The 13325-nt window shown below is 47.5% G+C and overlaps 2 protein-coding genes across 2 annotated transcripts in view; both read right to left on the bottom strand.

The window, feature by feature from the left end:
• Nucleotides 1-863, bottom strand: part of LOC308122968 (uncharacterized protein) — a gene marked incomplete at its 5' end in the record, with an annotated part of 44248 nt that extends 43385 nt beyond the window's left edge. The window contains 3 exons of the mRNA XM_080485151.1: nucleotides 52-228; nucleotides 286-744; nucleotides 831-863. Of these exons, the coding sequence (XP_080341277.1) occupies nucleotides 52-228; nucleotides 286-744; nucleotides 831-863 (669 nt within the window). The remainder of the gene's footprint in view (nucleotides 1-51; nucleotides 229-285; nucleotides 745-830) is intronic.
• A 6508-nt stretch (nucleotides 864-7371) lies between these two features.
• Nucleotides 7372-13325, bottom strand: part of LOC308122988 (uncharacterized protein) — a 34629-nt gene continuing 28675 nt past the window's right edge. The window contains exons 24-25 of the mRNA XM_080485181.1: nucleotides 12136-12272; nucleotides 7372-8871 (exon numbers count right to left, since the gene is read on the bottom strand). Of these exons, the coding sequence (XP_080341307.1) occupies nucleotides 8745-8871; nucleotides 12136-12272 (264 nt within the window). The 3' untranslated portion in view covers nucleotides 7372-8744. The remainder of the gene's footprint in view (nucleotides 8872-12135; nucleotides 12273-13325) is intronic.

Here is a 13325-nt window from a genome sequence, read left to right as displayed (position 1 = left end):
CCGTTTGAGGTCCCTGATCAGGTCAGGGCAGAGGATCTGCCTGCGGGGGACCCAGCTCCTCTCTTCGGGCCCGTATCCCTCCCAGTCCACGAGAAACTGAAGGCCGCGACCCCTGCGGCGGACATCCAGTAGGCGCCGAACCGAGTAGGCGGGTGAGTCATCCACCATCCTGGGAGGGGGGGGAGGGGGAACTGGGGGAGCCAGGGGGGAGTCTCTGACGGGCCTGATCTGTGAGACATGGAACGTAGGGTGAATTTTCAACGTTCGGGGAAGGGTGAGACGTACCGCTGTAGGGCTGATGATCCGCTCCACTGGGAAGGGACCGATGAACCGAGGCGCCAGCTTCCTGGATTCAACCTTTAGCGGGAGGTCCTTGGCCCTCAGCCAGACTTGTTGACCCACAGTGTAGGTTGGGGCCGGGCGACGATGGCGGTTGGCATGACGCTCCATCCTCTTGGTTGATTGTAGAAGTCTGAGCCTGGCCCTATCCCAGACCCTTTTGATCCGGCTGACGAATGTTTGCACGGAGGGAATGGCAATTTCTTGTTCCTGGGAGGGGAACAACGGCGGCTGGTAGCCGAGGGAGCACTGAAAAGGAGACATTCCCATCGAAGAGTTTATTTGCGAGTTGTGTGCATACTCCACCCAGGACAGATGCTCACACCAGGCCGTCGGGTTGGAGGTGACCAGGCACCGGAGGTACGTCTCCAGGGACTGATTGGCCCGCTCCGCTTGTCCGTTAGACTGGGGGTGAAAGCCAGAGGTGAGACTGAGGGTGGCCCCTAGTGCCGTGCAGAAGGCCTTCCAAACTCCGGAGGTAAACTGTGGACCCCTGTCTGAGACAATGTCTGCTGGTATCCCATGCAGCCGGAAAACGTGGTTTATCAAGAGGGATGCCGTCTCCTTGGCTGAGGGGAGTTTGGGAAGGGCGACGAAGTGTGCTGCCTTGGAAAAACGATCAACAATGGTGAGGATGACTGTGTTACCTCCAGAGCGGGGTAGTCCAGTGACGAAATCAACTGCGATGTGGGACCACGGCCGAGAGGGCACCGGGAGTGGCTGGAGGAGGCCCGAGCTGGGCCGGGAAGGCGTCTTTCCCTGGGCGCAGGTGGGGCAGGCAGCGACAAAGTCTCGAGTGTCTCATTCGAGAGAGGGCCACCAAAACTTCTGCCGCAGGATGGACACGGTCCTGGAGCCCCCAGGGTGGCAGGCGAAACGGGAGGCATGGGCCCACTGGAGCACCTGGGTACGCACAGACTCAGGAACATAGAGAGCATTAGTTGGGCAGTTACCTGGGGTTGGCTGTTGGATTTGCGCCTGGCGGACCTGATCCTCCACTTGCCAGGTGAGAGAGGCGACGAGGCGAGCGGGGGGAAGGATAGGTTCGGGGTCACCGGAGGGCTCATCGCTTGAGAACTGGCGAGACAGGGCGTCCGGCTTGATGTTACGGGACCCCGGGCGATATGTGAGGGTGAACTGGAAGCGACCAAAAAACAGTGTCCAGCGGGCCTGCCGAGAGTTCAGTCTTTTAGCTGAGTGGATGTACTCCAGGTTTTTGTGATCGGTCCAGACTATGAATGGGTGCTCCGCCCCTTCCAACCAGTGACGCCACTCTTCTAGGGCAAGCTTGACCGCCAGCAGCTCTCGGTTCCCCACGTCGTAATTCTGCTCTGCTGGGGTCAGGCGGCGAGAGAAGAAGGCACATGGGTGCAGCTTTTGGTCTGTCGGGGTCCTCTGGGAGAGCACTGCCCCGACTCCGGAATCAGAAGCATCCACCTCGACCACGAACTGAAGGTGGGGATCTGGCTGAACTAGGATGGGAGCAGAGGTGAATCGTACCTTGAGGGACTGGAATGCTTGCTCGGCCTTGGGGGTCCACTGGAATGGGATCGAGGTGGAGGTCAGGGCTGTGAGTGGGGCTGCCACCTTACTATAATCACGGATGAAGCGGCGGTAAAAGTTGGCGAAGCCCAAAAACCGCTGCAACTGTTTCCGGGTCTCTGGCTGGGGCCACTCCGCGACGGCCGAGAGCTTGGCCGGATCCATCCTGATTCGTCCTGGGGAGATAACGAAACCCAAGAATGGCACAGTGGTGACGTGAAACTCACACTTCTCTGCTTTAACAAACAGGCGGTTCTTCAACAGGCGCTCTAGAACCAGACGGACATGGCGGACGTGTTCCTCTTGGTTTCTGGAATAGATTAGGATGTCGTCCATGTACGCAAACACAAAGCGGTTGATCATATCTCTGAGCACATCATTGATACGATTCTGGAAGACGGCGGGGGCATTTGTGAGGCCAAAGGGCATCACCAAATATTCGAAGTGTCCTAGGTGGGTGTTAAAGGCTGTTTTCCACTCATCCCCCTCTCTCATTCTCACTAAGTGGTAAGCATTCCTCAAGTCTAGTTTGGAGAATACCTTGGCCCCATGGAGGAGGGTGAAGGCTGAATCTATAAGAGGCAGCGAGTACTTGTTCTTCACAGTTATATCATTTAGGCCCCGAAAGTCAATACAGGGTCGCAGGGACCCGTCCTTCTTGCCCACAAAAAAGAAGCCCGCACCTACCGGAGCAGTGGAGGGCCGAATGATACCTGCTGCCAGGGCATCCCTAATGTACACTTCCATAGCGACCTGCTCGGGTTTAGTGAGGTTGTACAGACGACCAGAGGGCAAGGTGGCTCCGGGCAGGAGCTCGATGGCACAGTCGTAGGGTCGGTGGGGGGGGGGGCAAGGATAAGGCATCCTCCTTGCTGAAGGCAGGAGCTAGGTCCCGGTAAACTTCAGGGATACAGAGCGGGTCCGGAGGCCGGGGAACTGGCTTGGGAATTACCGGAGCAGAGGATGAGGCGGAGCGGAGACAGTTGGCATGGCACGCTGCACTCCAGGACAGAATCTGGCTGCTGCGCCAATCAATGGAAGGATTGTGTTTTGCCAACCAGGGGTGCCCCAGTACCAGCTGTGGGCGAGAATTTTCAATTAGGTGAAAGGTTAATGTTTCATGGTGGTTCCCTGCCAACAGGAGGGCGACCGGAATTGTTCTCCGCCGGACCGTGGCCAGGGGAAGACCGTTAAGCGAGCGGGCCTCCATGGGAGAATCCAGTGGAACAGATGGGATGTGGAGCTGTCTGGCAAGGTCCAATTCCAGAAAGTTCTCCTCGGCCCCGGAATCCACCAGCACAGGCACGGAGAGTGAGTGCGTTAGGTGGGTCAGTGTCGCTGGTAGCTGTAGCAGATGAGGGGAAGTTACCGCAGTTCGGCTCACTCGTAGACTCCCCGTCACGAGGGAGCCCTCTCTTTTGCCGGTCTCTGGGGACGATGTGACCATAGCAGGCTGGGGAGTGGGCACGAGATGGTGGAGGCGTACCTGGTCCATCTGGTGTGCGCGCTCTCTGCGCCTCTCTCTCAACCGATTGTCAATCTGGATGGCGAGAGAGATTAGGGCCTCCAGGCTGCCCCCCTCCTCCTTGGTGGCAAGCTCATTCTTCAGAGCCTCGGACAGTCCCCTATAGAATAACCTCTGGAGGGCCGGATCGTTGAACCCACTGGTAGTTGCAAGGGCCTGGAACTCCACGGAGTATTCGGCGACACTGCGGGACCCCTGTCTCATGGTCGTGAGGCGATCCCCAGCATCACGTCCTCGAACTGGGTGATCAAAGACACGCCTCATGTCTGCGGTGAAGCGGGCGTAGGAGGTGCAGACACTTCCCTGTTTTTTCCACACAGCGACTCCCCAGTCCCGTGCAGACCCCCGTAGGAGGCTGATCAAGTACGCGATTTTAGCCCTATCAGACACGTAGGACGTCGGCTGCAGCTCGAAGGCGAGTGAAACCTGCGTCAGGAAGGCCTCGCAAGAGCCGAAATCCCCAGCATAGCTCTCTGGAACCGGAACCGTGGGTTCACGGACAACTGTAACGCGCACCGAGGGAGAGCTACTACTCGCTGTCTCAGGTTTAGCGTCGGTAGATTGAAACCCTGAAGCGGCTAGGGGAGGTACTAATGTGGACAGCTGACCAGTTAAGTGTGAAGCTTGACTAATTAGTGCATTCACACTAGATACAAGACCCCTAAGGAGCTCATCATGCTGTCCTATGATTGCCTTGTGGCTATCTACAGCCCGATGAAGGGCAGAGGCAGCGCCTGCCTCCGTTTTGCGGTCTGCTGAGCTCATGATGGCCAAACCGTACTGTCATGAGACGGAACTGAGGCTCAAGTGCAGACAGCAAAACAAGAGACACAGAATTTGATTCACGGATTTATTCAAACTAAGGAAGAGCGGAAACAAGAAAAACCTACTAAGGCAAAAACTAATACTAAGAAGAAAACAGAAAACGATCGGGAAACTCCTGACGGAAAACTACTAGAAAACAAAGTACAAACGATCGCAGCCAAAGAGGGCAGGCGGAGGAGTCTGGCACAGGAGTGGGGAGACTCAGCTGCAGAGTGGGAAGGTTGGAGGGGATCGTAGTTCCAGGCAGGAGGCAGACAGGAATCCAGTTACGCATAGGACCAGGCTGAAGTACTTTACGGTTTGGCGGCGGTTAGTGGTCATGCCGTGTTTATATAGGAGGTGCAGGTGGTGAGGCCACTCCTCGCCGCAGCTGGAAGCAGTTGAGTTTATTGAAAGTGCGAGGTCATGCCCATGAGAGAGGAGGCCACCAGATGGTGCCAACGGACCAAATTAGGGTTGAGAAGTGGAGGGCCTGACATATTGAGTTTTTCCACCCACCACCGGGATTAATAATTTTGTGCTCACTGACAAGAATAACGTGTCGCTGTAAATCACGCTTGTCGCCGGTGTTTCGGATTAACTGGCGTCCCTGTTAACTGGTGACCGACCTCTGTTATTCGTTGCTGCTCGTAACTGCAGATGTTAGAATGAGACTCACTTTGAAACTTTAATGTAAATGCGGTCAAACGGCGCTGGCCAGGACAGATACGGATTTCTGTCGGGTTTGGAATATCTGATGTCGGTCACCAGTTAACATGGAAACCAGTTAATCCGAAACGCCGGCCCGCTGCGTCGCCCAACGTGACAAGAGCGGTCCAACAAATATGACCTAATCATTTTTATATCTATATCTACATTAATAATTAATAATGTAATTATTAATTAATACAAACAATATAATCAATCAATCAATCAATCAATATCTACATTTGTATCTACAAACTCTGGAAAATGGGATATTGTTTTTAATTGGTTAAATTTCTTAACAAACATTAAAATGGCAGAAATATAAATATAAATAAACATAGCCACTTTTAGCTTTTTCCTTTTTCTTTAAAAATAACTATAATCAAACAATCAAATACTCTGTTCACGGGTATGAAATAACAATGTGAACATGTAAGTCACACGACCACAAACACTGTGAAAATGACTGACAAGTGTGAGACCGTTTCGAATTTAAGGTTTATTAGTTTGTTTGGAGTCGTACAGCCTTTTAATTCATGTATGCACAGTCAACGACTCAAGCCTGAGTCTTTTCTCCTATTTGTAATCAAACATTTCGATTTTGTTCAGATTAGTTACAGACATAATATGCATAAGACAGGCTTCAAGACCTGAGTTACATTTAATTGACAATTGTGTGGAAGAAAAAAAATCCTGCAAGTTTAATAATGGTGACTTAGAAAGCCCAGAATGTCTTTTTGAAAACCAAATCACATTTGACGTTGAGCAAATGTCTTAGTAAACATTTAATTATGTGATCCAGAAAACATCAACAGAAGAAAAACAGTGTTCACTAATTGGGTTGAAGGTGAAGCGACAAAATTGACACTGAAAATTTGGTTTAACACGAAGCGAATCATTTCAACGTACAATAAAACCTCTTATGTAAGGCATCAGTTAAGGCATAAGTAAAGTGGGGCAGGATATTCTTAGTGGTGAGAAAAAAACTTTGCCAAAAAACCATGAAAATATTACTTTGCTATACTTGTTATTATTGGCTGTTTCAGAGTAACCTTGATTAAGTCATATTTCCGATTTTTTTCTTTTTTAAATGCAATTTTTTTTCCCCAACAAGATTCACTCCAGCATTTTTTGCCCCATGGCAGAAATGTGTTGACATTATTCTATTGGAATCATTTTGTGGCCAGTCAACCGTGGAAGGACAAGGCCTGGTTTTGTCTGGGAGTTAACTGGATAATGTAAAATGAACTGAAACAACTGAGTCCCGTCAGTTTTGGCCGATCACTCCGAGGAATGTGAGGAAGTGTGGGCGAGCTGAGGTGACACTCGTTTGGCCTCATCCTCTTTGAAACACAGAATATTATGTAAGACATCCCATAACGACGTCATCGAAGTGTCTGAGGCCCTGTTTACACGACAACGTTTCACGTGACAACACCTAATCCGCAAAAAATAAAAGTGGGGGCGTTTACACTGCAGCAGCGGACACAGAGACAACTATGTCGTTCGTATGCCGGGCCACTGGAGGGCGATTTTGTTATGAAACTACACAGACGTCTGCAGAGAACAAATCACTATAAACGTGAGGAAAATGGAGAGCACCCGACATCCCTATGGACTGATGACACATCGGATGATTTCGGGGTGAATCTCAACTATTAAACTACTGATCTGGACGATAAAACTAGAATATGGACCGCGGGTCGTACCACTACACGGCGGCCATGTTTGTTTCCAACTGAATGAGCAGGAGGGAGGAGGAGAGATGTACATGCGCAGTAACAGGCTCTGTAGCCTCCATCAGTCTCTGCAGGAGGGATTAGCCCCCTGAAAGAATCTTTCCACCTTGGGAGCCGGATTAAAAACTTTGCAGATACAGTAAACTGGTGCCGTGTAAACGGACCCCCCAAAAGTGAAGAAAGTTTTGCGGATACACTCGAATTCGTCGTCGTGTAAACGGGGCCTTAGTGAAACTTTTCAACTTTACAACTGAGCTAACATTCGTAAAATTTGCACACGCAGATCTGTGATTAGAAATTTCGCGTTTTTGACTTCAAGATTTTTTTGCATTATGTAAGTGTGTCTTCAGATTCATTAACAAAAGTAGGTTTTTCACCTAAAATGGCAGTGAAATGTAACTCAGATCTTGAAGCCTGTCGTAAGGGGATTGTTTTTCAGGTTCTCCCCTGTTTAGTCAGTCTAGCCTGATATACAGTATGTAGAGCTCAGAGTCACACAAAACAATCTTCATAGTAGGGATATCCCCATCACACTTTTTTGCCCCCGATACCGATCCGATTTTTCAGAAATGAGTATCGGCCGACACCAATACTTTCCCAATCCGATACTTACATTGCTATTGCAAAGATACTCAATAGTCTATTTCTGGAGCAACTAAGATGTCTGAAGCTAAAAGCTCTATTGGCAGAAGCTTTGTTTCGCTAGAAATTATTGTAAAACTCGTTTATTGAATCAAAATTCTTCTCAGAATGACTTAAGAACTTATTGAAACAACTTCACCTGGATTTTGTGGCAAATACAAAACATTAAAAATGAAACCCAGTGAATCAGTTTGACTAACATATAAACTATAAAAAAAAAACTACAACATAAACAGTATTCAGTAAAACCAATCAGAAGAACCCAATTCCCAATTGCCTTTAGGGGGCGCTGTGACAAACACAACAAAAACGCAGAAGAAGACAGACCACATAGAAATTTAGAAGTAGACTTCTGCACATAAATCACTGTATATAACTCTAGTTTTATAGGTCTATGGCCCCGCTCCGCCTGCTTCTAGCTTCTGCAGCTCGACCGGAGCTTCTAGTCCCTGATTGTTGTGGTTATTAGGTGACGTAGCGGACCGCGGTGGGGGGAGGAGGGGGGGCGATTACGTCATCTCTTTGTCCACGGATGATCGTCTTTGCTGAGCGTACTCCGCCGCATGTTTACTTTTTAGATGTTTTATCAGATTAGTTGTGTTAAACGAAGCTCTGGTGCTCCACCTCTCGGGACTGTGGTGAAGCTCTGGTGCTCCACCTCTCGGGACTGTGGTGAAGCAAATAGTCCAACTGGCCGCTGGACTGGTTTGGTTGTAAACATTAAAATACCTCCAGACTGCTGACATTTTATCCTCTCAATGGCTTTAGGCTGCTAACCTCAGTTTACGGCAGGTCGCAAACGGGGCTCGCTTTACGGCAGCTGATGTGAAAAAGTTTTTTATTTTAAATTTTTTTTTAGATCGGCGGGGTGATCGGCTGGATTTGCCGATTCCCGATCACTCACAAATCACTAATATCGGCCCCGATCCGATATCTACCGATCGGATCGGGACATGCTTACTTCACAGAAAATTAAAAACCTGTTATCTCTGTTAAGTGAAAATATCTTATCACACTTATATATCGTATACATACAAAACATACAATCATAAAAAGTGATCAAAACAGCACCGTCGCATTAAAAAACAACATTTGGTGTTGATTTTACAATTACGTGTCGTTACTTTCACTCTGATCAGCATTCACTGTTAATCCAGTGAAAATCTGAATATTTCAAACGTGCGTAAATAAACTCATCAAAGTGTGTGACTATAAAAAGACAGATTAGATTGTTGTGAATTTATCAATCTTGAATATTAATTAAAATAATAAGTGGAAAAATACATATTTTTGTGAAGAGAAATAGAAAGTTTACTCAGAAAATCTTTTCTAAAACATTTAAATGTGATTATGACCCAGTGAATGAATTATAGGAGTTTGATGATCTTCAAATATGACGTAAGAATAATATCGGTGGCGCAGAGTAGATCCGGTCCGAAGTTTTGCTACACCCAGGTTTCCTGAATTTGACTGGACCGGTATTCCTTCACCATTCTCTTCATGTTTCGGTCTAGCTTCAGATCGGTTCTTCTGAGAAGCTTCTTTGGTTCAGCAAATGGATCATATCTGCGCCTGTAAATAGATTAATGGGACAGTTTTCAAAAAAAAAGATGAGGCAAGGAGAAAGATTGACATGTCATGAATACTAAATTGAAACCACGCAGACAGAAAATCTCACTGGGAAGCACAAACCCAGAAATTCGAGAAAAGGAGTAAATTCTATGTGATGCAGGAAGTATCGCCACGTCACATCCCTATTTTAACTGCAGTATTGGTCCGAGAGTTTGCAGTCCAAATATTGTTTGGGGAACAAATAACATTATTTATATTGAATGAATACATATATTATTGAATGACTCTTCTCCACCAGTCCAGACTGGCGTTGAATTCAGTGCTCGTGCGCCGGTGTTGGTTCTAGACGTGTTTTTGCGTATTCCTCTCCGGTGGGCACATTTAAACTAAGCAGCACCAGTGAGGAGTCGTGTTTATTACCTCTTCTTTAAAAAAAATTGGATTGGAAATTCGAACCATGTCAAAGACTCATTACCTCTAACTTTTTTCAATATTTACAGTTCAAGCGTCGACAATCCAGATGTTTTTCAGGTTTCTGACGTATGCCAGATCCCAGCAATTCTAATTTGGTAGAAGGAGGTGATACTGCTCTGGCCTGGTTGAAATCCTATCTGGCAGACAGAACCATGTGTGTTAGCCTTGCTGGCTCTGAATCCTCCTCTGCTCCTCTCACATATGGGGTTCCACAAGGCTCAATTCTAGGGCCCCTGTTTATTTCCCTGTACCTCATCCCACTAAGCTCTGTGCTCAGGAGACACGGCATCTCTTTTCACTGTTATGCGGACGACAGCCAGATTTATGTCCCACTTAATAAGAAAGATGCCCCCTCACTGTCTCCTCTCCTGCCATGCCTTGAGGACATTAAAACCTGGATGGCTTTTAACATTTTAAGTTTTAATGAAAACAAAACTGAGGTGATGGTGTTCGGGCCCAGTGGCTCCTGTAAACCCCATCTTTTTGACCTGGGTCCCGTGGCTCCGCATGTGAAGCCAGTGGTTTTGAACCTAGGTTTTAGAATGGACAGTGATTTTAAATTGGACTCTCAGATTAGGGCAGTGGTAAAGTCCAGCTTCTTCCACCTCAGAAGGCTTGCAAAGGTAAAGACCATTCTGGCACAGCAGCACTTTGAAACAGTAATCCATGCTTTTATTACATCCCGGCTGGATTACTGTAACGCACTTTATGTTGGAGTCTGCCAGTCCTCCCTCGCTCGTCTCCAGTTAGTTCAGAACGCTGCAGCCCGCCTTCTACCTGGAGCAGGTAAGAGGGAGCACATAACACCCGTTCTGGCGTCTCTCCACTGGCTGCCTGTGCATTTTAGAATTTGTTTTAAGATTCTTTTATTTGTTTTTAAATCTCTGAATGGCCTTGCCCCGCCCTACCTCTCTGAGCTGCTCCACCCCTACACCCCTGCTCGGTGCCTCCGGTCAGCTGATCAGCTTCTTCTGGAGGTACCGAGGTCCAAACGAAAGCTCAGAGGTGATAGGTCCTTTTCTGTTGCAGCCCCTCTGTTGTGGAATGAGCTACCACTGCCCGTCAGACAATCCCCCTCACTGTCCACTTTTAAAACTATTCTTAAAACCCACTTCTATTCCTTGGCTTTTAACCATGTTTGAGACTCTGTCCCTGGTTTTATTGTTGTCAATCTATTGTTTGTTTATTGTATTTCACTGTTTTTACTCTTTACTCTTTACTGTACTTTTTTATTTTGTCTTTTATTGTAAAGCACTTTGGCCTCAGCCACAACTGTTTTAAAGTGCTGTATAAATAAAGCTGACTTGACTTGACTTGATTTAAACTATATCTATACATCTAAAAAGGCTCTCCACCTGTCCACTTCCAGATGTTGAGTAAGTGCAGGTGCTAAGCAACTTACTAAAATTGGGAACCGTGGTTAATATTTGGAGGCTGCTTGTGGTCTTTATTGGGCTTCTGTTGTGTATCTTGTTGGTTCTGGTCCGTCTGTTGCTGGGAGGTCTCTGGGTTCCTGTGGTTTCCTTCTTTGTGCTCCATGCGCTCCCTGCGTTTGTCTGTGTTCTCAGTGTTCCTTCCTTTCCAGAGTTCCTTTGTAAATTTTGTGTTTTTTTGTTTGTTATCTTAAGTTTTTCATTTTGGACTCTTTTGTTTTTTTGGGGGGACTTTGTGCCTCAATGGCAGGTCTCTGTCAGCGGCCTCCTCCAGTGACATCCACTGTGGAGTCTGGACTATTGAATCTTCCTCCGATCATTGATCCTTAACATGCCAGTCTTAAGTGAAGATGCCAGAGAGGACCTTGGATCAGAAGAAACTATTTTGGCAAAGAAAGTGTTTTCTATCAGGCAAGGCAGTGGGGCCGGGTGGATTCGGGTCCTTTTGAAAATTTGAGCCCATATAATCAAAGAATGATATTAAACGCTCAGCATTATAAAAAACGTCGTGTGAGGCTGATATTTGTCTCATTTTGAAAACCCAGGCATGTCCAGACCAGTTGTCTTTCAGAACTTTGATAGGAAGATGCTCACTAAAGCCCCGTTTCCACAGTGCCCCTTAGTGCCGGTACGGGTCAGGTCGGAACTGGTTGTTGTGCTTTTCCACTGACTCAGAACCGTTACCAACTGGTACCATTGGTAACCATTTCTCCCTACCCCTCCACTTGGGGTACCAGGCACAATGTGCCGGATATGAGGGGGAGGAGCTTCAACACTGCCGTCTGCTCATTGGTCCGTGACAACCGCTGTTCTCCCAGCAAGCAGCCATTTCCAATCAGTTCTTCTGCAGCAATCAGGAAACTTTTTTGAAAATGTCCTCCCGTTATGGCGTCACATCCTGCATGATTACGCAACCGTTCATAACCCCGCCTACATTTCAAACCGTTCCCCGTGTAATGGAAACGCAGCACTGATACGGGTCTGGTTACGGATAGTCAACCCCCACCTGACCGGCACCGGTACAAAGGGGCACTGTGGAAACGGGGCTTAAAGTGACAGTCAGCCTGATAAACAAGCACTTCATCAATTATCCCCGCGGCCCTGCCAGGCTGTCATTCTTAATCATGAGGCATCGTAACACGATTTAATGAAAACATGCTGGGACTCAAGGTACATTAGTCTTGTCCTTGGATGCACATAAAGCCTTTGACCAGGTTGAATGGCCTCATTACTGTGACTGAACCATTGAACAGGTTTGGATTTGGAAGCAGTACTTTTGGTTACTGATGTGTACCAGAGACATTTTTCATACAAAGGGAATGTATCTCAAGAAAGATAAATGCAACAATGAACTCACTTTGTCAGGTGTTTTTCGATTTCTTTCCGTTCATACACCCTTCCATCTTTAGTTTTCACAGGATCAACAAACAACTTCTTGGACAGTGGACAGATGAGATGAGGCGGTACTGTCTCCGTCACAGGCTCCAGAAGTTTCTACAAATCAGAGACATCATACATTCCCTACTTGTCAATTGTTGACAGATTAACAGGAACAAAGATTCAGCAATTACAGGGGGTTTTTTCCGGGTTCCGGTACACCACACTCAATTTGCAAAATTCCTAGATTGTTTGCAAAATGACAGAGATCAGTCAAAACATACACACATATTTGTGAAAATGCTTTTAGTTTTCATTTCATCTCCTCCTCCTCTACCTCTTTCTTCTCCTCTTCCTGTACCTGGGCCTCCTCCACTACCTCTTTATTCTCTTCCTCTACCTGGGCCTCCTCCACTACCTCTTTATTCTCTTCCTCTACCTGGGCCTCCTCCTCTGCCTCTTTCTTCTCTTCCTCTACCTGGGCCTCCTCTTCTACCTCTTTCTTATCTTCCTCTACCTGGGCCTCCTCCTCTACCTCCTTCTTCACCTCTTCCTCTACCTGGGCCTCCTCCTCTACCTCTTTCTTCTCCTCTTCCTCTACCTGGGCCTCCTCCTCTACCTCCTTCTTCTCCTCTTCCTCTACCTGGGCCTCCTCCTCTACCTCCTTCTTCTCCTCCTCCTCTACCTGGGCCTCCTCCTCTACCTCCTTCTACTCCTCTTCCTCTACCTGGGCCTCTACCTCCACCCCCTTCTCCTCTTCCTCTACCTGGGCCTCCTCCTCAACCTCTACCTCCTTCATCTCCTCTGTGAGCGCCCCCTCTCATTCTCACTCTTCTTCTCGCTCCTTCCATTTTTGTTGAAGACAGGTGAACTCACCTGCTGCCTTTTATAGCTCACCTGAGTGCTGCGTTTTCAAATTAGCACATGTGTTTTGTCCTCACCTGGTGGATGTGATGATTATCCATGTACGTTCATTTGTGTGGCCATTGGCAATCTGAGGCTTTGTAATGACAAGGAAGTGACCTCACAAACCTTCTCTGTGTCTAAGGTGTGAAAATGTGTGTAGAGTTTTACAAACCATTGTGTGTAATGTCGTATAAATCTCTGGAGGTGTTTTGCTCCTTGGAGTAGAATTTCGCAAATTGTGTGGAAATTTTCATTTTAGTGTGT

Source organism: Lipophrys pholis, assembly GCF_963383615.2.
Source record: "Lipophrys pholis genome assembly, chromosome: 17".
Classification (NCBI taxonomy): Eukaryota; Metazoa; Chordata; class Actinopteri; order Blenniiformes; family Blenniidae; genus Lipophrys; species Lipophrys pholis.
The sequence above is the reverse complement of the archived record's forward strand: the minus strand, read 5'-3'. Positions and strand labels throughout refer to the sequence as shown.